This window comes from Chiloscyllium plagiosum, chromosome 7 (genome assembly GCF_004010195.1).
Source record: "Chiloscyllium plagiosum isolate BGI_BamShark_2017 chromosome 7, ASM401019v2, whole genome shotgun sequence".
NCBI classification, from domain to species: Eukaryota; Metazoa; Chordata; class Chondrichthyes; order Orectolobiformes; family Hemiscylliidae; genus Chiloscyllium; species Chiloscyllium plagiosum.
Window position 1 is genome coordinate 18767279 of NC_057716.1, and position 27384 is coordinate 18794662.

Consider the following 27384-nt stretch of genomic DNA (forward strand, 5'->3'; position numbering starts at 1 on the left):
CTCCTTTTACCCCCATCTCCCACAGCTTCTCCTTTTGCCCCCCCTCCCCACAGCTTCCATTTTTACCCCATTCCCCATAATTTATCTTTTACCCTAATACCCACAATTTCTCCTTTTACCTCGTTCCCCACACCTTTCTCTTTTACCCAATTCCCCACAGCTTCCCTTTCTACTTCCATTCCCACACTTTTACCCCATTTCCCACAGCCTCCCCGTATGATCTCCCCTTTGCCACCCTTCATTACCCCTTTCCAACATACATCATCTCCAGAGCTTACCCATAACCCGTTCCCACAGCTTTCTTCTGATCCTGTCGTTCATGCAGCCTGTTATCATTACCCCCAAATTCCATTGCTATCCCTGTACTAAATATCTCTTGCTATATATTAACTTTGGCTTTTATGTGTGCTTCAGTCAATGATGAAAATTTGATAAAACTGCGGTCAGAGTAGGGTAGATGAGGAAAACAAACATTATTCAATTGATTTTGGAAGACAATACTGGAGGTTAGGCCTGGTGTGAACTTCCAAGGTATGTGCTAAAATGGTCTCCATTAGGATGCTGATTGTTACGCCTTCACATCATCCCCCTCACCCCCATCCAAAGTAGAAATTGGCCTGGGCTGCTGTTCTAGAAAGTGCACATATGTTTTGTTTGGACTGAAGTTTGTAAAAATGAAATGTGTGAATGCATGTGAGTGAGAGAACTGTGCTTGAACAATTGTACCTGAAGATAGTGTACATATGTGTACAAGGCAGTCATCCTTCTGACTGTTCCATTTAATTTTGAAAGTTGGACAGATGCCACCTCAAGACCCTTGAGAAGTACCATTAATGCTGTTTGAGACAGATTCTCCACGTCAATTGGGAGAACAGGTGTACTAACATCAGCATCCTTGAAACAGTTAATGACGCCAGCATCAAGGCCAAGATCATAAATAAACACTGCTGGATTGGCCATAAGGAGTCATAGAGTCATATAGCATGGAGACAGATGCTTTGGTCCAACCAGTCCATGCTAAACATAATCCCAAACTAAACTAGTCCCATCTGCCTGCTCCTGGCCCATATCCCTCCAAATCTTTCCGATTCATGTGCTTATCCAAATGTCTTTCAAATGTTGTAAATCTACCCACATCCACCACTTCCTCAGGAAGTTCAATTCACACGCAAACCACCCTCTGTGTAAAAAAATTGTTCCTTGTGTCTTTTTTCAATCTCTCCACTCTTAGCATAAAACTGTGTCCCCTAGTCTTGAAATGCTGTATCCTAGGGATGAACAACTATTAACTCTATCTATACCCCTCATTACTTTATGCACTCTATAAGGTCACCTCTCAATCTCCTACGTTCAGTGAAAAAAGTCCCAGCCTACCAAGCCTTTATTTGTAACTCATACCTAGCAACATCTCTTCTGAACCCTCTCCAGTTGAATAAGATCCTTCCTATAACTGGGTGACCAGAACTGGACACTATTCCAGGTCTCACCAATGTTCTGTACAACCTCAACATAACGTCCCAATTCCTTTACTCAAAGGACTGAGCTATGAAGGCAAGTGTGCCAAAAGCCTTTTTAACCACCCTGTCTATATGTGGTGCAAAGAATTATGTACCTAAACCTAAACAGGTCCCTCTGTTCAACAAAACTATGCAAGGCCCTACCATTGTTTGTTTTACCAAAATACAATATCTCACTTTTATCCAGATTGAACTTCATCTGCTATTTTTCAGCCCATTGACACGTTTGATCAAGGTCCCTTTGTAATCTTAGAAAACCTTCTTCACTGTCTACTATGTCACCAATTTTGGTGTCATCTGCAACTATGCCTTCTATATTCTCATCCAAATCATTCATATAAATGCCAAACAAAATAGGACCTGTAACCGAACCCTGTGGAACACAGCTGATGACAGCTATGATTAAGATGCCTGAGTACTAAAGCAAATTGTCATCACTCAGCTCAAGGAAGGCATACAAATGAAAGGAAGATAGATAAAACATTTCAAAGATTCCCTGAAGGCTTCCCTCAAGAAATGCATTCCAGATGTCAATGCATGGGAGACTCTCATTCAGAAGAAACAGACCTGAAGGAAGCACCTGTATGAAGGGACACAATTATTTGAGAACACCGGTTGGCTAGCTGAAGTATGGAAAAGGAAGCAGACAAAGGAATGCCGATGATTCCAAGACCACTTTCACCTCTCAGAAGCACTTGCCAAATGAGTGGTTGGAGATGGAGCTCTAGGATCAGGTTCAGTAGTCACATAAGGGCACACAGAACGCAAGATTAGTTACAAGGAATTTCGTAAGTGGACAATCGTATCATTAGCAAGTGATTGACGATAATTTGTGGGAGTCTGAACTGTGTGCATGGAAATATATCTTCCTGTGTGCATACGCTTGTGAATATGTCTACATGTACTGTAGAAAGAGTCAGATTTATCTCAGGTACCTTCGTGACATGAATTGAGCTGTATAGCAAGTGCTGCAGCAGAAAAATGCTTGTAGCCTGTTCCCCATAGATGAATTGCAGTGAATGCATCTGAAATACTTGATAACAGCTCCTTGTGTGCTGCTTTGGGGAATACAAAATTGCCATTGATCGATGAACCATCTTGCATGGTTCAGCAATCGAAGATTAGTATCCAGCTTATCAATACAAGAGCTGTAACAGGAGTGGACTTGTGTAGAATTATTTAATTCAGTGTTGCTGAAAATGACATTTTGCGTTCTGAAAATGCTTAACATTTAAACTGAAGCATATGTTTGTTTACAATATTGGACCCCTGGAGAATTTGTGTTCATACCAAAATACTTTAGTGAACACAACTATGTAAAGAATAGCCCTCCGTATCTCCCCTCTTTTTTGCCTGTTATCCGAAATCTACACCCTCTGGCTACTGACCCTCCTGCTATTTGAAGTAGTTTCTCCTTATTTATCCTATCATTTAGAAGTTCAATCTGTGTTGTGTTTTAAAACAGCAGCCAATTGTGTGTAGTATTGTTTCCACAAAATGAGATAATGACCATTAAAGCTGTTTTTAGTTGTACTGTTTGGGGGATAATTTTTAAGGCAGGATGCTGGGAATATTGTGCACCAATGTGAAGAGTGCTACATTATCTCATACATTTTCCTTAGAGGGCAGATGGGAGCTTAATATTACCATAGCGTTATCAGTTTAACTTACATTTTCTCTTCTGAGAGTGGGGCTTGGACCCATATCCTTCTGACTCAGCCAAGCATTCTAGCAACTGAGCCCTGAATGAAATATTTAAGTTTTGTTTACTTTTACTGCACTTGTTTCCAATGGCCTGTCACTAAATAACACCCAGGGTGCAATATTCTTGGGGACAGGTGGACAGATCTGTCACTATACTGATAAGTGGTTACAGGTCTGTTGCTATATAACATGGACACAGTACTGGTGAGGACATGCCAGTTACTAGGTACAGGTCTATTACAACTGAGGGTACAGTACTGGTGTGAATCTTTTGTACCCAGATTTTGATAAACTATTACACAAACAGAAGTATGAATACTAATATATCAGAACTATGCCTCAAACTGTGGCCCATTTGATTAGAAAATTTTATACCTGACTGCATCATTATTGGATACTTTCCCAGTTTGACGATAAAGAACCTGTGTAAACTTCATCTTTTGGCTGGGAAATTGAGCCCTGAGCCTGATCACCATCCAGGGACTCCTGTTGGGTCATGTGTGGGTGGTCAGTTGTGATTAGTTCTAGTTGGCACTTAGTCAGGTAATCTGCTGCAGTCATCATATCCATACATTGGAATCGATGATGTGAAAACAAATTCTCTGCAGGCTTTCATCATGTTTGACATATAGCGGGAGAGATGTGAAGGATTGTGATATGTAGTTTCTTCTGGGTATTCATTCATTCTGTGCTTTGCTTTCCCCCCCCCCCCCCCCCAGGCATCTAGGCAAGCATCTGGCATTCCGGGTATGGCTCCTACAGAAGAGAAGTAAGTCAGCCTTTGCTCTACAGGCCTGAAAGTTTGTTAACAAGAAGAAAAAAAATATCTTGCATTTATATGGAGCCTTTCATAACTTCAGACTGCTCCAAAGGACTTTTCAGTTAGCAAAGGACTTTTGACGTATTGTTACAGTCTAGGAAACGTGACAGCCAATTGGTACATAACAAGATCCCAGAAATTGCAATGAGAATTAATGACGTTCATTGAGGGATAAATATTCACTGTATCATGAATCATGATATGTGATCTGCTGTGGAGATTATAGGATTATGTGTGTCGCTGCCAAGGTCAATATTTATTTCCTCTCCTTCATTGCCTTTGAACAGGTCACCTTTAACTGCTGAATAAAAAAACGAAAGAAGTGTTGGTGCTGTAAGTCTGAAACAAAAACAGAAATTGCTGGAAAATCTCAGCAGGTCTGGTAGCATCTGTGGAGAGAAATCAGAGCTAACGTTTTGGGTCGAATAACCCGAAACGTTAACTCTGATTTCTCGCCACAGATGTTGTCAGACCTCCTGAGCTTTTCCAGCATTTATATTTTCGGACCTTGAACTACTGCAGTCCATTTGGTGTTGGAACACCAATGATGCTAATAGCAACATAAGAATTAGGGGCAGGAGTAGGCAATTCAGTCCTTTTAGCCCACTCCGCCATTTAACATGATCATGGTTGATCTTATCCTGGTCACAACTCCACACTCCTGCCTGCACCCCAGGAGGTTACGCAGAGATAGTGCTCCAACTCAGTATCATGAGAGATTTGGGAAAATACTTGCAAATGTTGGTGTTCACTTGCACCTGCTGTCCTTCATTTTCTGGGTGCTGGAGGTCATTGATTTTCAAGATGCTATCAGAGAAGCCTGACCAAGTTCCTGCATTGCATCTTGTAGATGATATGCACTACAGCTTCTGCGTGCCAGAGCAGGAGAGAATTAATGCTTAATATGACCTTTCTCCTCAATTCCATCTTAAAAAGGCATTTGGACAAATACATGGACAGGAAAGGTTTAGAAGGAAATGGGCTAAGTACAGGGAAATGGGATTAGCATGGATGGACATTTTGGTTGGCATGGACCAGTTTGGGCCAAAGGGCCTGCCTCGGTGCTGTAGGACTCTATGACTGGATGGATGACCCCTTATTTTTAAACAGTGATGTTAGTTCTGGATGCTGTCACTAGAGAAAACATCCTTTCCTCATTCACCCTGTCAAGACCCTTCAGAACCTTAGTGATTCAATCAAGGTACTGCTTACCCTTCTAAACTCGAGTAGATACAAGCCTAATCTTGCCAATCTTTTTTTCATGATAGCCCAACCACTCCAGTTATTAGTCTAGTAAACCTTGTATGAGTTACTTCCAACACATTTAATTCTTTCCTTAAATAAGAGCATGAATACTATACATAACTGTCCAGATATGGTCTCATCAATACCCTGTGTAACTGATGGGGAGGTGCCAGTCTTGGATTGAGGTAGACAAGGTCAGAAGTCACATGACATCTGGTTATAGTCCAACAGGTTTATTTGAAATCACGAGATTTCACATTTTCCCACGTTATATACAATTAGCCAGCTTTTTGCCCACTTACTCAATCCATTTTAATACCTAATCCTTTGTAGCTTACCTATGTCCTCTTCACAACCTAGTTTCCTAGAGAGTTTTATGTGGTTAGTAAACTTAGTAATCATATCTTGCTTCCAAGTCATGTATATAAATTGTAAAAAGTTAAGGTCTCAGCATTGTTCTTGTGCCACACCACTTGTTAAATCTTGCCAATCAGAAAATGACTAATTTATGTCTGCTCCCTATTTCCTGTCTAACATAGGACACTCCCATCATCCTAGGAATCAATTTCTGGTCAAAGATCTTTTGTGCCCGTCCCTGAGCCTTGGCTCTGCCTCCCATGTTACCCACTTCTTGGTTTGAGTGTGTCTCAACATTCCTCCAGCTTCATCTTTTGATAGAAGCGTTATGTTTTTACTCTTCAGGGATGGAAATCTTCCAGATATCGTGAAGACAGGGAGCCTTCATCAATTTCTAGTCAGTCTTCATGAAAAGTATGGACCATTGGCATCTTTCTGGTTTGGACAACGACTGGTGGTCAGTTTGGGCTCTGTGGACCTCCTGAAGGAGCACATCAACCCAAACCGAACCTGTAAGTGCTGTTGAGATTTTATACACTGAGTAGACCAAGCACCATGTGACAGTGAATCCGAAAATAGAAGTTGAAACCAGTCAACACTTTAATTGTATATCAGTTGAGTGATGAATACCTAAGGCTGAGTTATCGTCCACAATCGATTGGAGATTTTTGATGAGGTTTAGTTTAGAATAAAATCTACAGGAGATGGTTACAAATTAAAGTCTAATCGTAGGGTTTGAGTGATTTGTGTAAATGTGCAAGTTTCCCCATATAGTGCTTGCATAACAAAGAGAAATAAAGCACAGGAACAGAAGCCTGTGCCGATACATTTTGCCCTGCCATGCTAAAACAATCTTCGCTTAGAGGATTTGTATCCCTATATTCCCTTCCTATTCATGGATTCGTCCAGGTGCTTCTTGAATGCTGCTATTGTGTCTGCTTCTATCACCATCTCTGGCAGCTCGTTCCAGACACTCACCACCTTTGTGAAAAATGTGCTTCTCACATCTGTTTCAAACTCCCCCCTCACCTCTCCCCCACAGCTTCACAGCTTGAATATATGTCCCGTAGTAATTGACCCATCTACCCTGCGAAAAAGCCTCATACTTGCCACTCTATTCATTCCATTCACAATCTTATAAGCTTCTATCAGGTCGCCTCTCAACCTCCTGCATTCCAGTGAAAACAAACCTAGTCTATCATAGCTAAAATCCCCTATAACATCCTGCTAAACCTTTTCTGTACCTTTGTCAAAACATCCACATTCTCTGGTAGATTGGTGACCAGAACCGTACACAATATTCCAGGTGTGGCCCAAACAAAACTGCAGCATACTTGCCTATCCTTGTGCTCAGTGCCCCTTCCAATGAAGGCAAGCATACCGTTGGCTTCTGTTTGAACTACCTTATCTACCTGCATTGCCACCTTCAGTGATCTGTGGGTTTGCACAGCCAGATCCCTTTGCATATCTATACTTGTAAGGGTTCTGCCATTCACTGTATAATTTCCACTTGTATTTGACCTTCCAAAATGCATCACCTGATGTTTATCCGGATTAAACTCAATCTGCCATTTTTCTGTCCATGCTTCCAAATGAGCTGTGTCATCTGACAATCCACTGCAACCCCACCAATCCTTGTATCGTCCACAAGCTTACTAATTAGACGAGCCACGTTTTCCTCCAAATCATTTATGTAGACCACAAACAACAGAGGTTCCAGCACTGATGTCTGTGGAACACCACTAGTCACAACCCTGCATTCTGAAAAGCATCCTTCCACTGCTACCCTCTGTCTCCTATGACTAAGCAAGTTTATTCACCTTGCCAGCTCAACAGGGGGACAATACCTAACCCAGGGGCACTGAAAGCAGTTATAATGGCCCAAGTATGCTGTCCTGGGAGTTCATTGTTAAGCCATAGATTGGGGCTCAAACTATCATTCATACTACGCCAGTCTCTGAATAACTTAACCAAAATATAGGAATTATAATTCAGTCAATTTTCTTTGAAATTTCACAAATCTCTTTCCTCTCCTGTCTAGCTGATCCATTTGAGACCATGCTGAAATCCTTATTGGGATATCAGTCTGGATTTGGAGGCAATGCTGCTGAGGGTCATGTGAGGAAGAAGGTTTATGAGACAGGAGTGAACAAAGCTATCCAGAGCAACTTTGCTGTCCTTTTGGAGGTAACTGGATTCTTGTTGCATTTAAACTGTCCTGCTGACCTTTTCGTGTTCTGCTAGTCTCTATTTTGTTATGTGATGTCTTTCCAATTTCTCCTTTTGAGAAGACATTGGTTGTTGAATTGCAATGAGCTACACTTCCTTGTCCTTTTAATGTCTCTAACTTTGACATGATTAGATGTGATCTATATGGTAAGGTGTTCGACAAGGTTCCCGATGGGAGGCTGATTAGCAAGGTTAGATCTCATGGAATACAGGGAGAACTAGCCATTTGGATACAGAACTGGCTCAAAGGTAGAGGACAGAGGGTGGTGGTGGAAGGTTGATTTTCAGACTGGAGGCCTGTGACCAGTGGAGTGCCACAAGGATCGGTGCTGGATCCTCTACTTTTTGTCATTTACATAAATGATTTGGATGCGAGCATAAGAGGTACAGTTAGTAAGTTTGCAGATGACACCAAAATTGGAGGTGTAGTGGACAGTGAAGAGGGTTAACTCAAATTACAACAGGATCTTGACCAGATAGGCCAATGGGCTAAGAAATGGCAGATGGAGTTTAATTCAGATAAATGCGAGGTGCTGCATTTTGGAAAAGCAAATCTCAGCAGAACTTATACACTTAATGGTAAGGTCCTAGGGAGTGTTGCTGAACAGAGACTTTGGAGTGCAGGTTCATAGATCCTTGAAAGTGAAGTCACAGGTAGATAGAATAGTGAAGAAGGCGTTTGGTATGCTTTCTTTTGTTGGTCAGAGTGTTGATTACAGGAGTTGGGAGGTCATGTGGTGGCTGTACAGGAAATTGGTTAGGCCACTGTTGGCATATTGCGTGCAATTCTGTTCTCCTTCCTATCGGAACGATGTTGTGAAACTTGAAAGAGTTCAGAAAAGATTTACCAGGATGTTGCCAGGGTTGGAGGATTTGAGCTATAGGGAAAGGCTGAACAGGCTGGGGTGTTTTCCCTGGAGCTTTGGAGGCTGAGGGGTGACCTTATAGGGGTTTACAAAATTATGAGGGGCATGGATAGGGTAAATAGGCAAAGTCTTTTCCCTGGAGGTTTACAAAATTATGAGGGGCATGGATAGGGTAAATAGGCAAAGTCTTTTCCCTGGAGTCAGGGAGTCCAGAACTAGAGGGCATAGGTTTAGGGTGAGAGGGGAAAGATATAAAAGAGACCTAGGGGTAATGTTTTCATACAGAGGGTGGTACGGGTATGGAATGAGCTGCCAGAGAAAGTGGTGGAGGCTGGTATAATTGCAACATTTAAGAGGCATTTGGATGGGTATATGAATACGAAGGATTTGGAGGGATATGGGCCAGGTGCTGTCAGGTGGGACTAGATTGCGTTGGGATATCTGGTCGACATGGATGGGTTGGACCGAAGGGTCTGTTTCCATGCTGTACATCTCTGACTCCAAGACTGTTGTCAGAGTATCATTTGCAATGTCGTCTTTTACGTGCCTGCACCTGTGTTCACCTAAGCCTTGCAGGCCTTCAAGATCTCTACGTTCTAATTCTGGAATCCATGTGTCCCTGATTTTAAATACTCCACCATTAGCATCAATGCCTTCAGCTGTGTGGATCCTAAGCCATCGAATTTCCTCCCAAAATTTTTCCACCTTTCTCTCCTCCTTTAGGATTTTCTTTAGAATTTACTTCTGAGCAAGCTTTTGAGAAACTGTCCTGATATCTCCTTGAGGACTGCTGTGAATTTCCTTTTGTTAAATGCATTTGGATGTTTTACTACATTAGAAAGGTTTCATCCAGAGGACAAAGTGGAGGGCAGCAGAAAGAAAAGTTGAGCGAGACAATAATTGAAAGATAGATGACAGAGTTGTTGCAGATGAGTGAGGACAGTGTAAGTTGGATGACCATGACATACCATGACAGCAGATCAACTGGCAGGAATAGCTATGACCAACAGCAGCAGCGTGAATGAAAATTGCTGTTGTCTATTAGATCAGAAGTTTAAGGAAAATTGAATAAAGGAGATTGAGAGAAGGAGGGACAAATGGACAATTTGGGTGAAGCAAGCCATTTTGTAAGAGAGAAACATTTCTCAAAAAATTAGCAAACCTACACCCAGTGCTGTCCACGTGAATTACTGACAGAAGTTTAATATAGTTCAGATGGCCAATTAACCTGACCCCAAGAGACCACCATCTCACGGTGTTTTTACAAGCTGGAATAGGTGTCAAATGAGGTTGCATGAGAGCATCACAGAGACCTGTGATCAAGATTCCTTGGAATAACTCCTTAAACCATGCTGGAACGGAGATAGTATCTTCAGTCCCCTAGCTTCTGATTTGCAAGTTGAAGCACAAATTCAGAAGAAAACCAGATTTCTATTCACACTGTTACATTTCCTCTTGTACCATATGACTCACCTTTTACAACAAGTCTCCTATGAGATATTTCATCAGATGTCTTGTGAAAATCCATATACTCCCACAACTATTCTATTCGCTGATTCTATCTAGTTAGAGGATACTTCAGTAAATATTTGTTAAACTTGTCAAAAACGGTTTACCTTTAATCAGTCAATTTTGGTTGCTGTTGATTGACCTGAATTTCTAAATTGTCATAGAGTTTATCTGGAATCTAGCATTGTAAATATTTCTTCAGAACTCAGACTTTCTGTAGTTTACTCAAGGTTTATCCTACTCTTCCTCCATAATCATGAGTCTTGCAGTAACTATTCTCCAGTCCCAAGGTGCAGTTTGTACATTAAAAGTGAACTGAAAAATTATGGCCTGACCATCTTTGCAAAAATTTTACTTCAGTTAAACCATGTGATGGTTCCCCACATTGTACTGCACCGGACTGCTTGTTTTGAAAATATCAGCATGTCCCTCGGGTGTCAGAAGACTGACGCACCATCTGGGAATGCTATTTTCAAGAAGTGCCTGTTCCTCGCCTTATCCTGACAGGCAATTGAAAGTCAAACCCTATATCCTCAAAGTAGTTGTTGAATATTGTTCAGCTAAACTTTGATCACACATGGCCAGTTTAGTATTAACTTTTGTGTTCCATCGAGTTCCTACGATTCACATTTTATATTCACACTTTGAGAAATTACATAAATTTTAACCTGAGTTGTTCCTTCTGCCTGGTAGCTGAACAGGTATCTGAGAGTAGGACAGACTGTTTTTGTGTGATGTAGGAGTTGATATTTGAGTGTATGTAGAAAATGGTGTTTGCTGGCTCACTGTTGGAAAATTTCAAGCCCTTCCCTGACACATTGAAATTAAAGACAGCTGAGAATCTGAGCACACGATCCTGCCCTTTGACAAATAACCACTTTTCCCCTCCAGGATTGAAATGAATAAACCAGTGAGTATACTGAATGGAAAGTCTCACTGTTCGTGCCATTCACAATCTGACAGAGTTCTATTTATTATTGAATCATGTCAGGCTTCACCTGTAATTCATTTCAGTTTATGGCAAGTTTTACACAGACATTTGCTCGCACCCCCAACCTCTTGAAACTTCTGGGGATTGATTTCAAAGCCCCCATTATCTCTTCCAAAGGTGATGAGTTAGCCAAGACACAGTGAGTGCTGGCTGAGGATTGGTTGTGGAACAGCTGCTGTAGATTTCAGTCCTTTGTAGTTTCCAACTGTTTGCTGTCTTTAATTTCAATGAAGCTTAGATAGTTGTGCAGCCGGCATTAAAACATGACAAATGAATAGTCAGTATCAGTCAACTGTACTTCCTAAACTATGGGAATTAATTACAATATATTAATATTCGTATTATTAATTACAATATAACAGTATTATTATTGGCGTTATGTGTAAGTGTCAAGTATTCAAGAGGGCAATTACAAAGCTCCCTCTCCAATTTTACTTCGAACAATCCTAGGGCAGGTACAGAGCAAGTTGGAAACTGGATATTCCTCCTTTTACATGGGCCTCTCCCTCCCTCCCAGGGAAGGCACAGCATGAATTAAAAAAAGGAGTAATGTCCCAGTGCATTATCCCATCAAACAATGGCAGAGTAATTATAGCATGGGATAATTATAACATAAAAGGACCTTTGCACTGACAGCTAAGTCAGTGTACATGCTGAAAATCTGACATTTTACCACTTGGCATGCTGAGTTAGTTTTTATCAGACTGCGATTTCTAGGGGCAGGATATGTTGCCAGACTGTCAGCCGACTGTGATTTCTCTTGATATTTTTCTTTCTGTTCTCCCTTAGCTAGCTGACGAGTTGGTAACAAAGTGGCTGTCATATCCTGAAGCTCAGCATGTCCCTCTGTGCCAGCACATGTTGGGTTTTGCCATGAAGTCTGTCACGCGGGCAGCAATGGGTAGTCACTTTGAAAATGATCAAGAAGTAATACGCTTCCGAAAGAACCATGAATCGGTGAGTGTGTTGGAGCGAGTTACAGATTTGAACAACCTGACCCAGTTTAGCAGGAGGAATTAATTTTCATCAATATTGCTATTCTCGCCCTGCGAATGAATTGAATGAGTAGTGTCCTTCAATTGAATAAAGTGCAACTGCTACAGAGGAAGCAGCCTTTTCCTTGATATCTCAGTGGGTATGGATCTGACCCAAACAGACGAGGAACATTGCTGGTTTGTACACTTGTGTACACTGGTTTGTATACAATGTGATGATGTTCAGCAGACTTTGCTGAGATTTACTCTTAAATCTATCCTGGTTTGAAGCCCTAATACTCCAGTTTAAATGAATTAAGAGTCTAGTTAAGTCAAGCTAGTCATTGAGATCATTGTAGTGATGTGGAAGAAGGCAGAGATATCTATTTCCAAGCATCTTTTTAGGGGAGATTCCCTCACTTTAATGTAGGGGTTTTTGTACATTTGCACAGAACCTTTGTAAATGACACATTCCAGGAAGTGTTAGCAAATATTGACACAATCCAGGGATTCTTTCTAAGTGTTCATGTGCTCCACACTACGATGTTGACACACTACGAAGGCCTACTATAAAGATAACAATACATTCCAGGGACTTGGTGCAATCACAGGAATCCTCTGCCAATATAGTTACAATTTCCATAACTTCCCGATTAAATCAACATACAAGGAACACTGGTATTTGCTAATATTTGGAGGTGTGTGCCATCCTCCCTGGTATGCTTCAGAAGTGAACCAGTTTCCTGGTCATTCTTGAAAAGTGTACCAGGCCCTCAGTATAATGTGAAATGTATGCCAGTACCCTCGGTAATAGGCTATACAACACATTGAGACTGCTCATCCATTCAATGATAATTCCCAACTTCACTTAACCTTCATTTTCCTCATAACCCTTAATTCCTTCTCCCACTGGTTAAAAATCTCTGTCTTGAGTATGCTTACTGACTCAAACTCTACATCTCAAGCGGCACATAATTCCCTAAATTCAAGAAATTTCCCCTCATCTGTCTGAAATGAATAACCCCTTACTCTGAGATTATGCCCTCTGGATCTAGACTGTCCCACAAAGGGAAACAACCTCTCCTCATCAACTCTGTCAAGTCCCCTAAGAATCTTAGTAATCAGAGATGTGTGACAGTATCTGAAATATGTGCAATTTCCATGGAAACATGGGATTAGTACAAATTTTTCTTGTATTCTGAGATCATTTGTATTTGTTTTCAGATTTGGTCAGAGATTGGAAAAGGATTTTTGGATGGATCTCTTGATAAAAGCTCATCCAGAAAACAGCATTACGAAGAGGGTAATTTAGCATTGGTTTATGCTGGTGGTACTGGTTTTTTAATGGGAAGTTGTATAAGTGATCAAAGAAACTTAAACAGAGCACTTCTAACTCCAAATCCCACCTTTAATTGCTGGCATGTGCAGGGATGTGGTTGTGTGCGTGCGTGTGCATATACTCTTCCTGGAGGAATATAGATTATGTTAATTAAATAAATCTGGAATGAAACTATTGGTTGTGGTAAAAACCCATCTAATTCCTCAAGTTCTTTAGGGAAGGAGATCTGCCATCCTTACCACCTGGCCTTAGTGACTCCAAATCATAGTTGTGCGGTTGAATCTTAACTCTGAATTGGACCAGCAGCAAGCCACCCAGTAGTTAACAAAGTAACTCATCATTAACTCAGTAGGGAGTGAGAATAAATGCAGACCTTCCCCATGCTAACCCCATACGAGGAATGATCTGGAAAAAAAACACCATCAAGTCTCTTAAGAAGTTTACATTTTCATTTGATCATCTTTTAGTTTTCTAACCTTTAAAGAAGGTCTGGGCCTATATCACTCAATCTGTCATAATTTGAACAATCCTGTCATTCTGAAAATCAGTGTAGTGAATCTTTGTTGCAGTCCCTCCTGGGCAGGCATTTTGTTGCTTAGGTAAGTAGACCAGGCGACACTGTACTGCAGTTGTGGTCTCACCAAGACCATGTGCAGCTGCAGTCAGTCCTCTTTATTTTGAGCTCCAATCACTTTGGATTAAAAGGCAAATGAACCATTTATTTTCTAATTGCCAGCTGTACCCTCATGCTAACTCTCTGTCATTTGTATTATATGAGGAAACCCAGGTTTCTTATGCTTCAGTACACAGCAGGATTGTTTACTCATGTCCAATTTCTTCAAATTATTTTATGACTGAGACTGGAGAAGTATACCGTCACTTCAGTCGCACTACTTTATTTTGTTTAAAATGTAAAATTACCTTTCCAGTTACCATGAAGATTAATTAAATACCTTGTCTACATCAGGTGTTGACCAATAAGATCAATCGACGAAGTTTCTTATGAAAACAAGAAATGCTATTCACTAAAGATACAATTATTATCTAAAAAGATTGGCTTTCTGAAAAAAAAACCACATTGGCTAATAGGTTTTCTTGAAGGCAAAAGGATAAAGTGTAGAATAGTCCAGAATCTGTTTGAGGTATTCTGGCACCTTTGGATAAGTCACTAATCATACGCAGTTGTCTCTGAAATAGAGTCATAGAGATGTACAGCATGGAAAGAGGCCCTTCTATCCAACTCATCCATGCTGTCAAGATATCCTAAATTAATCTAGTCCCATTTGCCAGCACTTGGCCCATATCCCGCTAAACCCTTCCTATTCATATACCCATGCCTTTTAAACATTATAATTGTACCAGCCTCCATCATTTCCTCTGGCAACTCATTCCATACATGCACCTCTGTGTGAAAAGGTTGCCTCTTAGGTCCCTTTTGAATCTTGCCCCTCTCATCCTAAACCTATGCTCTCTAATTCTGGATTCCCCTATCCCATGGAAAAGACCATGTCTGTTTACTCTATCCATGCATCTCATGATTTTATAAACCTCTATAAGGGCACACCTCCAGCATCCGTTGCTCCAGGGAAATCAGCCCCAGCTTATTTAGCCTCTCCCTTTCGCTCAAATCTTCCAATACTGGCAACATCCTTGTAAATCTTTTCTGAACCCTTTGAAGTTTCACAACATCTGAATATACTCAATGAATGAACATTCACAGCTCTGTGGTAGAAAATTCCAAAGATTCACAAACCTTTAAGCACAGAGGCACAGGAGGGAGACCAAAATTGCACGCAATAATCCAAAAGTGGCCTAACCAATGTCCTGTATAACCACAACATGACCTCCCAACTCCTATGCTCTATGATGTATGCTCTGACCAATAAAGGAAAGCATACCAAATGCCTTCTTCACTAGCCTATCTACCTGCGACTCCACTTTTGAGGAACTATGAACCGGCACTCTAAGATCTCTTTGTTGATCAACTCGTCCAGGAAATCTGCCTTCGGATGTTTCTTCAACTACTCTTTCAAAACAAAAGGGTTAAGCTTGAACTCAACAAGAGAGTTTTCTTTTCAAAGATGAGAACATTCAGCTGGTTAGCTTATTCTTAGCAACTTGTTGTTAATAGGTTCTCTCTCAAGTCAGCTTGTTCATAGTAGGCTCTCCTCTAATTCAACCGGATATTCGCAGAATCTCTCCAATCCAGTCACAATCCCAGAAGACCTATAGCAAAACTAGCAGTCACGTGATTTATAGGAAACCTTATTAAATGAATTGCTACTGTCTGGAGTGAGCTTTCAGTTACCTCTTAAAAGAAACCACTTTTAGTCTGTCCACAGAGTTTGAAGTAGGTCCATTTTTCACAATTCTTCAAAATCTAAGTCATCCAAGCAATAATATAAAGCATTCTGTAATACTTTCATAACTTCAAACACTCGTTCCACATCCACTTTCCATCTTCTGTTTTCAGGAGACAAAGGATTCAGCATAATCAATTTGTTTCAGGTGTCAGTCTCTTAAATTCCCTTGACTAAATATCAATCTTTGGAGAACCAGCTACAAAATAAAGGAAACTTGATCTGGAGTACAGAAACACTGAAGGCAGCAGCGTGACATGTAATTTTAAATGGATTAAGTGAAATAACTTGGATTTAGATGTTATCTTTCATGATCTCAAGATATACTAAAATGATTCACAATGATTGTAGTCACTGTTGCAGGAAAGCACTTTAAAAGACAATTTGATGAGAAACCAGAATCTGGAAATTTGAAACAAAACCAGAAATTGCTGGAAATCTCAGCAGATCTGGCAGTATCTGCAGGGAAACAAATAGAAGTTAATGTTTTGGGTCCAGTGACCCTTCTTCAGAACCATACCACTTGATCTTTCCAAGTTGCAAAATTCCTTTGGTATTTCAGCCATATGATAGTGCAACTTCTATTTCACAGCAGTATGGAGAACAGGAAGCTAGAACATGGTGAAAGAGTTGCTCTGCTAATTAAGGATGGCACTAATACGTTAAAAGAAGGATAAGTCCATGAATAAGAAAGATTTGGAGAGATATGGACCAAACGCAGGCAGGTCGGACAAGTTTAGTTTGGGAACATGGTCAGTGTGGAATGGTTAGACCAAAGGGTCTGTTTCTATGCTCTATCACTATGACTCTTTGATCTTAGTTCTAAATATCAGGAGGTAGAATACATTTAGGTAGAGATAAGAAAAAGTTAAGGAGAACTCATTTGGAGTAGATTATAGATTCCTTATCAGTAACAACTCAGGATGGAGTATAGGAGATAATAATGGCAACTTATGTGAAAGATACACTGATAATCATGGGTGGCTTTGATCTCCACAGAGATTGGCAATATTAGCATGGAAGGTAAGTTCATGAACTTTTGCCTCCTCGTCTTTTCCTTACATTCTAATTTAACTTTCATTCAGCACCTTGAAATTAGAAGTTGACTAAGTTTTCTGTTCAGATTTGGATGCCTTCAAATTATTTTCAAACTCTTCTGTCCTAGCCCTGGGAGAAATGGAAGCTGCACTGAAGAAAGTGGCAAGAGAGCGCAAAGGACAAAGCAACAATCACGAAGTGTTCATGGACTCCTTGCTGCAGGGTGACCTCATTGAGAAGCAGGTACAGGTGGCTGGGCAGACTGAGATTGTATGACTAACTGATTAGGCTGTAAATGTATATATAACTCAGCAGCCTGTGATTGTGCTATTCCAGCTGGTCGCGTGTGTGTTGAGGGGGAGGAGGGCGGTGCAGTGCAGGATTTATGTAGAATTATGGCCAGGATTTCCCTCATCCTCGTATTTGAATCCTTCCATGGCTTCATCCCTCTCTATCTGTAACTTTCCCCACTCCTATAGCTGAGATATTGTGTTGCTCTGATTCTGGCCTCTTGCTCATCTCCAGTTGTAATCGCACCATTGGCTGACAGCTCCTTCAAAGGGTGTTGCTGGAGTTGTCTGACTTGTCTACCTCTTTTTCCTCCTTTAAGATTTTTCTTAAGATCTGCCTCTATGATCAAGGTTTTGGTCACCAGTCCCATTAACTACTTTTGAGGTTAATATTAAACTTTGATAAGTTAGTATGTATGATGTATATTGAGATGTCATACGACGTTTAAGGTACAGGTGGTTGTTGTTATACCATGACTGACATGGTGCATTGTTGCAATTGTTTGTTTGTTGTATGGAGCATTGAATGTCCGTTCCCTTTGGTGGGGCAAGTAATGGGCACAGACGTGCATCCTGTGATTTTCATTGCAGCCTAAATTTCAAGCTTATCTCCCGAGTGATCCAGAAGAAATTGACATACCAGCAGAGCCTTAGACTTCTGTTCTACCACCACTAGCTGTCTGTGCCGCCTACTTTCTGTTAGTTGCTGCACCCAGCTCCTGAACCAGTGGAGTCAATTCTACGAGCTCAAGCCTTGTTTCTGTGTGACAATTCTAGTGTGATCTTTTAATTATTTTGCCAGGTTCTGGAGGACAGTATGATCTTTTCACTGGCTGGAAGTGTGATCACAGCAAATCGTAAGTACAGTTTCATCTAAACACAGCAGTGAAATTCAATTTTACCTGACCCCACTTGCAAGTAGGAAAATCACAATTTGCATATATAGCACCAATATTGTAGTAACTATTCCAAAGTACTTCACATGAAGTAATACCACAACGTCTCTCATAGATAAGCCCAGTAATATTTTACCCTCCGTCAGTCTTGATGATGCTCCCTCCCTTAGAGGAAACTGTTACTTAGCATTGGAGCCTGAGTAATTCTGGTTTGCATTATACAGGATACTCTGTACCCTCCCTGACTCAGCTCCTCTTTTCACCTGGCTTCCCCATTTCACCTTGGCTCCTGAACTCGTTTCCATAACCCTGTCCCAACTACCTGCTGTAATCCTCCCCATACTCTAAGCTCCTCCTTCCATTTCTCCATTCCTGGAACTCCTGTACCTTCTCCATCCAATCAGCTGATCCAACTGTGCTTTCCTCCTTGTCTTTCCCCAAGCTCCTCCGTTTTCCCTCCCAACTTCCTTTCCTTCTCTCTAACACCCCCCACCCTCCTCACAGACAGACAGAAAAACACACACACACACACACTCTCTCTCTCTCATTTTTGACACACTGCCCACATGATGTTCACTTGCAATCTGACTACGTGCATCATCATATGTTGGTCAAAGGTTGACACAGCAATGTAAGAAGACAACAAAAGACGTGTCCAGAGCTGGATATAAAGATTGGATTCAAAGTATGTCTCAAAGATGAAAACATTTAGACAGAGAGTTGTGGAGTTGAGGCCTGTCCATATAACCACTCAGCCCCCTTAGTGCTGTGTAGCTATCCTCTCCCAGCCCTGTTCTACAGTGCTACCCTCTTTCTGCCATGTGTCTGTAGGTGTCCTATCTCAGCAGTGTACTTCTCAGGTAGCCTCTCTCAGCCCCAATGCTGTGCAAATAAACACTATCTGAGATAATCACATTTGATCATGATTTCTCTTTTCCAGTGTGCATTTGGTCCACGTACTTTTTGACCACGTCAAGTTCAGTGCAGGAAAAACTTTACCAAGAGGTAACCAAGGTTCTGGGAAGGAGCCCGCTCACTTTTGATAAGCTGCAAGAACTGAGGTGAGGGATCATTTTTGCAGTTGCCTGGTTCAGGTGATATACCAGCTGTGAAGAGACAAATGTTAATAATTGTGGGAAATCTTAAGTAATGGGGACATGTTCCTGAACCTGGAGCCCAGTTGGAGATAAAGATACTGCCGAGTTTAATATCAGTCTAAACAGACTAAGAAACTTCCTGACTCAGTCTCTCATCTGTGTTGAGAAAGTTGAACAGAACTTGGGGTGCATTGTGGGTGCGGAGGACCTCTTTATGCATACGCAGGGTCATTCAAGTTTTGACTTCACTACAGCTTTGGTTCAAACATAGATAAAAGAGCTCAATTTGTGAGGTGAGGTGAGAGGGACAGCCCTTGACATCAAAACTGCACTTGACTGAGTGAGGCGTTAAGGAGCTATAGCAAAACCAGAATCAGTGTGTATCTTTGCTAGTTGGAGTCTTATGTGGCACGTAGGAAGTTGATTGTGGTTGTTAGAGGTCAGTCATCTCAGCTTCAGGACATTTCTGTAGGAGCCCCTCAAGATAGTGTCCTAGGCCCAATCATCTTTAGTTGTTTTATCAATGACCTTCCCTCCCTCATAATGTCAGAAGTGGGGATGTTTGCTGATGATTCACAATGTTCACGACACTTCGGATACTGAAGCAGCCTATGTTCAAATGCAACAAGATCTGGACAATATCCAGGCTTTGGCTGACAAATGGCAAGTAACATTTGCACCAAGCAAATGCCAGGTAATGACTATCTCCAATAAGCGATGATCTGACCACCACCCATTGTCATCACTGCAACCCCACTATTGAAATGCTTGTGTTACCATTGACAGAAACTCAACTGGACTCACCATATAAACACAGTGGCTACAAATTCAGGTCTCAGGCTAGGAATACTGTGGAGAGTAACTCACCTGCTAAACCTAGGACCACAACCATCTAGAAGGCCAAGGGCAGCAGATGCATGGGAGCACCATCGACTGCAAGTTCCCCTGTATGTCAATCTACAGTACATGGACTGCAATGATTCAAGAAGGCAGCTCACTGCCACCTTCTCAAGGGCAGCTAAGGACAGATAATAAATGCTAGTCAGCGATGCCCATGAATCACAAATGAATAATAGTTAAAAACAACTTCAAACAACTTGTTTTCTGCCTGTTTGTCCAAAAAAAACTAGCCACCAGGATACATGAACACCAGCTAGCCAGAAAAAGACATGACCCTCTCTCACTAGTATCCTTACGTACGGATGAGGAAGGACACCACTTTGACTGGGACAGCACATCCATCCTCGGACAAGCCAAACAAAGACACGCATGGCATTCCAACCGGAACTCTATCAACAAACACATTGAGTTAGACCCCATCCCCTGAGAAAAGGAACAGGAAATAACATCACCAACCCAAACCTATAAATAGAAAGCAGGAATTTTCAGCAATGCTTCTCCTGAGGCCCACTGAAGATGTTACCTAGTAGGGTGACGAAATATCTGGAAATGAATCTTCAAGCTCAGTGAGCAAACCTACATCCAATTGTTCTAAGTATTTGGACCAGAATCATGAAGTTGGGATGATCTGTTGGATTTTCGGATAGGTTAGGTTATTCAGTATTCTGTTCTCTTTTGTTTGTGTTCCATTCGGTAGTCTTGTAAATAAACTCTGTTTTGTTTGAAACTATGTGGTTTGATCAGTGGCATCTCTCCTGCAATATCCAGTTGACACCTGTTTAAAACAACTAGTAAAGTTAGGGACTGGACCACTTTCCTGAAATGTTTTGAGGGGATCTGGCCTGGCCTATTAACAGATTGGGGCTGTTTGCGGGATTTGTTCTACAGTTCCAAATTGGGATTAGGGTTGTTAGACTTGAAGCCAGCAAGTGGAAGGTGTTAGTGTCTTTTGTTCTGGGTGTTGAATTTAGTTGGTTTAAACCATGCTTAGGATAACAATGGCTCTTACAGTCACCAAGAGTTTTCTTGGGGTGGAAGAAGTGACTTGGTGAGTTTTGCAAAAGGTGATTAAAGCCAAGCTGCTGGAATTATCAGAGAAGCAGGAGTTGGAGCTTCCTCTTTGAGTGAGGAAAGGAGATATAATTACAGCAATAGCTGTGCATTTAAATTTGCTGGAAACACCATCAGAATCTTTAGAGATGGCTAAAATTCATTTGAAAATGAAGCAGCTTGAGTTAGAGGCAAAATTCAAGGAATTACCATCAAGAGCAGAGGAAAGAAATGAAGGAGAGGGACTTTGAATTTTAGGAAAAATTGACACTTAGACTTGAGTTCAAAAATTCACTTCCTGAAGTAGTGAGAACACATATGGAAAAGTAGAGAGTTAAAACGGCAAAATTAGCAGTGGAAATGCCTGATGATTATGAGTTGGTCCATAAATCAAAGGTTGGATTCCAAAATCAATTCCTATCTGAAGGATAGAAACTGGGGAAAAGAGAAGTCTTCGCGTGGAAAGGGAAAGGTAGATCTCAGTGAAGATCGTAAGATTAACTTATCACAGGGTGTGGAAATCCTTGAGAGGAAAGAGAAGTTGTTTTCACTACAATAAGGTAATGAAATCACAGTGTTGGTGGATTAGGAAAAGCACTGGGAAGCCAGATATAGGAAAACAGGATACGCCAGTGATTTTTGTTGGTGTGATAATGGAAAGCATGGCGGAAGCTAGAAAACTGCACCAGAATGTCCAAGCTGGCCGGAGCTTGGTTAAGGAGGAAGTGCCAAATCTTCTTAAACCACATACCTCCAAAGGTAAAGTTTACTGGCATAGGCCAGGAGCAGCAGATAAAGAAGTTACAATATTAAGGGATTCAGGATCCTCTCTATCTGGGATGTTGGAAGATGAGAAGATATGTACCTCTGAAGGACTATTGCCAGAAAAAATGCTAGTAATGGGAATTCACAGTGAGACAAGAGGCGCTCAATTATGTAAAGTGTGGTTAAAGTGTCCAGTGAAGAGTGGACAAGTTGTGCTGGGAGTACTGGGCAAACTCTCCGCTCCGGGAATACAATTTGTCCTTACTAATGACTTAGCTGGTTCACAGGTAGGAGTGCTGCCTGCTGTAGTTGAAAATCCAGCGGAAACTCAGGCAACTGAACTGTTACAGGACACATATCCTGGGACTTTTCCTGACTGTGTGGTAATAAGGTCACAAAGTCACTAGATGATCAAAGAGTACAAATCAGAAAGTTGAAATGGAATTAGCAAAGACCCTGTTTGATCAGATGATTGAAACAAGCTAGGAACAGATAGGTGACACAGCAGACATCTGTAGCTCAGATAAATTAACTGAGTTATAGCAGAAAGATGAAAAATTGTATCAAAAGGCATACACAGACAAAGAATCCGAATGCATCCCTGCATGTTGTTATCTTAAAAGTGAAGTCTTAATGAGAAAATGGGAAGGATGTTGCTGAATTTTGCCAGGCATGTCAGGTAATTGGAAAGCCACAGGCAGTGATAAAACCCGCACTTATAATACCTATTCCTTCATTTGAGGAACCTTTTACAAGAGTATTAATTTATTGCGTAGGACCCCTACCTAAGACAAAAGTTGGGAATCCGTATTTGTTAATAATAATGGATGTGTCCACTAGATTTCCAATGGCTGTCCCATTATGCAATAGCATAGCTGAAAGGATTGTAGAGATTACCCAACTGTGTAGTTTATAGTGAATTTTAGTCACTCATGGAAGGAACATTTACAGCATTTATTGGACTTGCTCAAACAACTTCGGAAGGCAGGCTTAGTGATAAACCTGGCTGAAAGTAAATTTGCCAAAGCCCAAGTCACCTTCCTGGACCATGTTATTGGACGTGGACAGATGGCAAAAACAAAAGTAATTAGGGAGTTTCCCATACCATCGACTAAAAGAGCAGCACTATCGTTTCTGGGATTGAGTGGATTTTATCAAATTTTGTACCAAATTTTAGCAGTGTGGCTGTTCCACTCACTGATTTGCTAAAGGAGGGCAAGAAGTTTCAGTGGAAAGCGGACTGTCAGAAGGTGTTTGACAGCCTGAAGACTGCCCCAGTATTAGCCACACCTAATTATGCAAAGCCATTCAAGGGGTGGCTATCGATGCAATTGATGTGGATGTTGGTGCTGTGCTGTTACAGGAAGTTGACGAGAAGATAGAAAGATCTATTGGATATTTCTTCAGGAAATTGAAGTTCATCAGAACTATTTGACAGTTGAGAAGGAGACTTTGAGCTTGTTGTTGACTTTACAACATTTCAATGTTTATGTTACCATATAATCATATACTGTACACCGATCATAACCCATTGAGGTATGTTGAGAAATTTAAGAGCAAAAATGCCAGACTGTTTAGATGGAACTTGTTACAGCCATTCAATTTGAAAATTGTGCATGTGGCAGGATGAGAAAACGTGATTGCCAATGCATTGTCAAGATTTGAGTGGGAAATGGAGGTGTTTGGTGGCAGGAGTAAAACAGACCAAAACAAAATGTAGTAGCGCATGTTTGCCTGATTATTGTCTCTGTGCTATATATGTGTGTTGTAGAGTACTAACAGTTTTAAGATTAAGGGATTTTAAAATGAAGCCATCTTTGGATATCGATGGTTCATTTTGTTTTAAAGGAGGAGGTCTGATGCTGCTGCTCCTTTAACAAGGTATTGGTGTCCTTGGTGTTTTTTTTCAATAGGTTGTAAAAGATACAGACTCCGAAAAATCTGGGTTTGAAAGGTTTTGGGGCCAATTTGATGATAGCTAACAGATACTGCCTCATGCAAAAGGCTTTTAAGTTTTAAAAAAACACTTTTACAATGAAAGGGGAGTGGCTGGTTCTCCCAGCTCAGCTTTTCTCTGGTTTGAGTTGGTTTTTGGCAGTCTGGCTATTCATTGAAAGTAGTCAGCTGAAAAGCTGTTGGACCCGAAGAAGCAGGCCCAGGCTGACTCTATCTGATTTCTCTCCTGTAAGACCCTGTGTTTGATTTTACCTTTTGTGCCAAGGGGTGTTTATGGGGATTTGTCTAAGTATTTGGAACAGCATCATTAAGTTGGGATGACCTGTTGGGTTTCGGATAGGTTAAGTCATTGAGTATTCTGTTCTCTTTTGTTTGCGTTCCATTCGGTAATCTTATAAATAAATCCTGTTTTGTTTAAAACTGTGTGGTTTGACCAGTGGCGTCTCTCCTGCAATATCCATTTTACACCTGCTTAAAACAACTAGCAAAGTTAGGGACTGGGTCTCTTTCTGGAAATGTTTTGAGGGGACCTGGCCTGGTCCATAACACAAGACACAAAGAATTGGTGATCGGTTCACCCCCATATTGTGGCTTGTGGCATCTTGCTGTGTGTAAATTGGCTGCTATGTTTCCTTCTTTATAACAGTGACTAATCTTAAAGAGTATTTAATTGCCTATGAAACATAACGAAAGCAGCTATATCAAAACAAGTCTTCATTTTTCATTTGGTGCTGCGTGCTAATGACTCAGGCTTGCAGCAGGAAAGTGTGAGCAGCTGCTGCTCATACACTGTAGACAAATTTCCGTAGTCCCTCTATTCAGGATCCACAAGTTGCTTCTACGCAATATCACGTGCCTCCTGCAAAACAGTCCCTGAGACCCCATCCAAATTTACGCTGCGGTGATGGGAACATTAAATAATCTTGTTCTCCCCAACCATAGGTACTGCCAACAGGTTTTGAATGAGACTGTCCGAACAGCGAAGCTCACCCCTGTTGCAGCGCGACTTCAGGAGCTGGAAGGGAGTGTCAACCATCACATCATCCCAAAGGAGGTAAGACAGGAGTATTGGAATTGCAGCTATCACATGCAGCCTCTTGTTTTTTATATGCTGATTATCTCTCCTTGTTCGTCAAAGGTACAAACTCTAGCTTGAGGCACACTTCAGGCAACACTATTCTTCTCATCCCTTAACAAATGGATTATTTTCTTATGAGCTAGTGTCATCAAGTCTGTTTGTACACAATCCATGCAGACTAGTGGATACTTCATTCAAATGAATCATTTAAGAAGTAATTGATCCATTGACTCTTTATTCACACTTTCTTTTTATCTTCCTCAGACTCTGGTCATTTACGCCCTTGGTGTTGTGCTTCAGGATGACACATCATGGCACATGCCTTACAGGTATCTTCAAATTCCTACTTTTTAAGGTTATGTTTTATTATGTGATTCTTTGTTCTAAACAAGGTGACAGCTAGTAACAGCGGGGAATTCAACAGCTTCCCACGTCATCAGCAGCTAGTCCCAGGGCAGGTACCATATGGATTAGCAACAGAACAAAGCTTGCATTACATCAATTCCTCCAAAGCTTTTGACCGCTGTGACCTCATTTTAATGCTTTAAAATTGATGTGACTACAGAGTGAAAGCAGGAAAAGTGATAGTTGTGAGAGGGTAGTCACAAACCCATTTTGAATGTTCTTACCTTAACCCGAATCGATCCCCAGAAGCCAAGAGAGAAATCCTCCCTCTCTGCGTGATATCATAGTTTGTCTCACTCTTGCTGCTTACCCTTTCCTTTCCACTGTCCCTTTCAATTTGTCACTTCTCTCTCACAAAGCCTTGCTGTAAATGAGGACTGAGGAGAGGGGCAGTGGGATGACAGGATGCAAGGCAGAGAGCTGGAGAGGTGATAAACAGGAGGGGAAGCAACAATTGGGCCTCTGGAAAGGCAGGAGGTGTTCGGCAAGCAGTAAATGCTGAATAAAACTCGGCAGCAATATGGAGATTGGCTCCATCAGATCTTGCAGTAACCAGTTAGAGTGTTGCTGCAGAGCACAATGTAGTTCTGTCAAAGTGGCCCGTTGCAAGAGTTTCATTCAGTCTTGAGTTTATTTCTGCAGCGATCATTGCTGCTTCAGGGAAAAGGGAATTCACAACCCCGATTGCTTGTTCTGCAACCCACAGTTGTAAACTAATCCATCAAATACTACCAAGCCAGGTGAATAGCTCATCTACACTGTCAACCAAACACTCCCAGGGCAGACACAGCACACAATCAGAAACATAGTAAAGTTCCTTTTTCACCATCCCCATCAAAAACTCCCAGACCTGGGGTAGCATGGGTTGAGATCCAGAGTAAAATTCCTGCTGTTAGCAAATCTGGAGTGCACAGCATTGGAGATATCCAACTCAAGTGGCTATCGTTTTGGAGATAAGAGACGAAGAAAGAATAAACAAGAGATATTCACATTGGCAGGTTGTGACAAGTGGCCTTCCCTAAGAATTTGTTCTGCAGCAACAACTTTTCACCATATTTATTAATATTTATTAATGATAATTGCCTGATCATGTTTGCTCATTGAGGAGGAACAGTAAGTAGTGTAGGTTAGATTGAAAGTTGTAAAGAGACCTAGATTAAGGGACCAGACAAAGCTATTACTAAATGGAATTCATTGTTGTTAAGCATGAGGATATTCATTTTGGACCGAAGGAAGATAAATCTGATTCTTTTCAAAATGCTCAGAAACTTGGGACTAAGAGCAAAGAGATTTAGGGATCGAAATACACGAATCCTTAAAGGCCATGAACTGCTACAAAATGTAATTGAAAAGGTCACAGAATCATAGCCTTGATATAAAGGGGGCCAGATTACCAAGGGGGTTCTGGTCTGCTTCAGTTGAGTCAAGCCTTCTGGGTATAGTGTTCAGTTTTGGACTCAAACATTAAGATGGATATTTTGACGATGTGGGGTGTCCTGAATGATGCCTGGCCTTAGGTAAAATTATGAGTTGGATTTGATAGGATGGTTACAGAGAATCCAATTTCTTTGCTGATGAACAAGGGGATGTAAAATTAGAACTCAGCTATTTAGAAATGAAACCAGGAAGCACTGGTAGAAATCTGGAAAACAGAACAATTAGAACTATCAAGATTGACAGTAAGAGATTTTTGCTGGGTCAGGATATCAAAAGATACAGAACAATAAAAGGGATGAGCTAGAAATCAAACATGCTCTAACTGAATTGTAGAGCAAGGTCAAGGGGTTTAATGATCTCTTGTTGACCCTCGCATTTGAGCACAAGGGTACCATTATCCAGCCTACTCTGGTAATTCACCTGCTTACTGATTTTCAAAGAACTTGGTTTTGTGACCTATGTCTTTTTTGTTGTTCTACATTGAGATTTATCATTGTCCTGAAATGTGGTGTTCTTTTTCTTAACTTCCTCTTCAAATTCCCTCCATCTCCTCCACTGTTT

General features: G+C 41.1%; 1 protein-coding gene across 1 annotated transcript in view; it reads left to right on the plus strand.

The window, feature by feature from the left end:
* Nucleotides 1-27384, plus strand: part of LOC122551373 (cytochrome P450 20A1) — a 30352-nt gene that overhangs the window by 836 nt on the left and 2132 nt on the right. The window contains exons 2-11 of the mRNA XM_043693143.1: nt 3941-3990; nt 5989-6155; nt 7685-7830; nt 12028-12195; nt 13437-13515; nt 17077-17192; nt 18042-18096; nt 19076-19196; nt 24846-24957; nt 25246-25310. Coding sequence (XP_043549078.1) covers nt 3941-3990; nt 5989-6155; nt 7685-7830; nt 12028-12195; nt 13437-13515; nt 17077-17192; nt 18042-18096; nt 19076-19196; nt 24846-24957; nt 25246-25310 — 1079 coding nt within the window. The remainder of the gene's footprint in view (nt 1-3940; nt 3991-5988; nt 6156-7684; nt 7831-12027; nt 12196-13436; nt 13516-17076; nt 17193-18041; nt 18097-19075; nt 19197-24845; nt 24958-25245; nt 25311-27384) is intronic.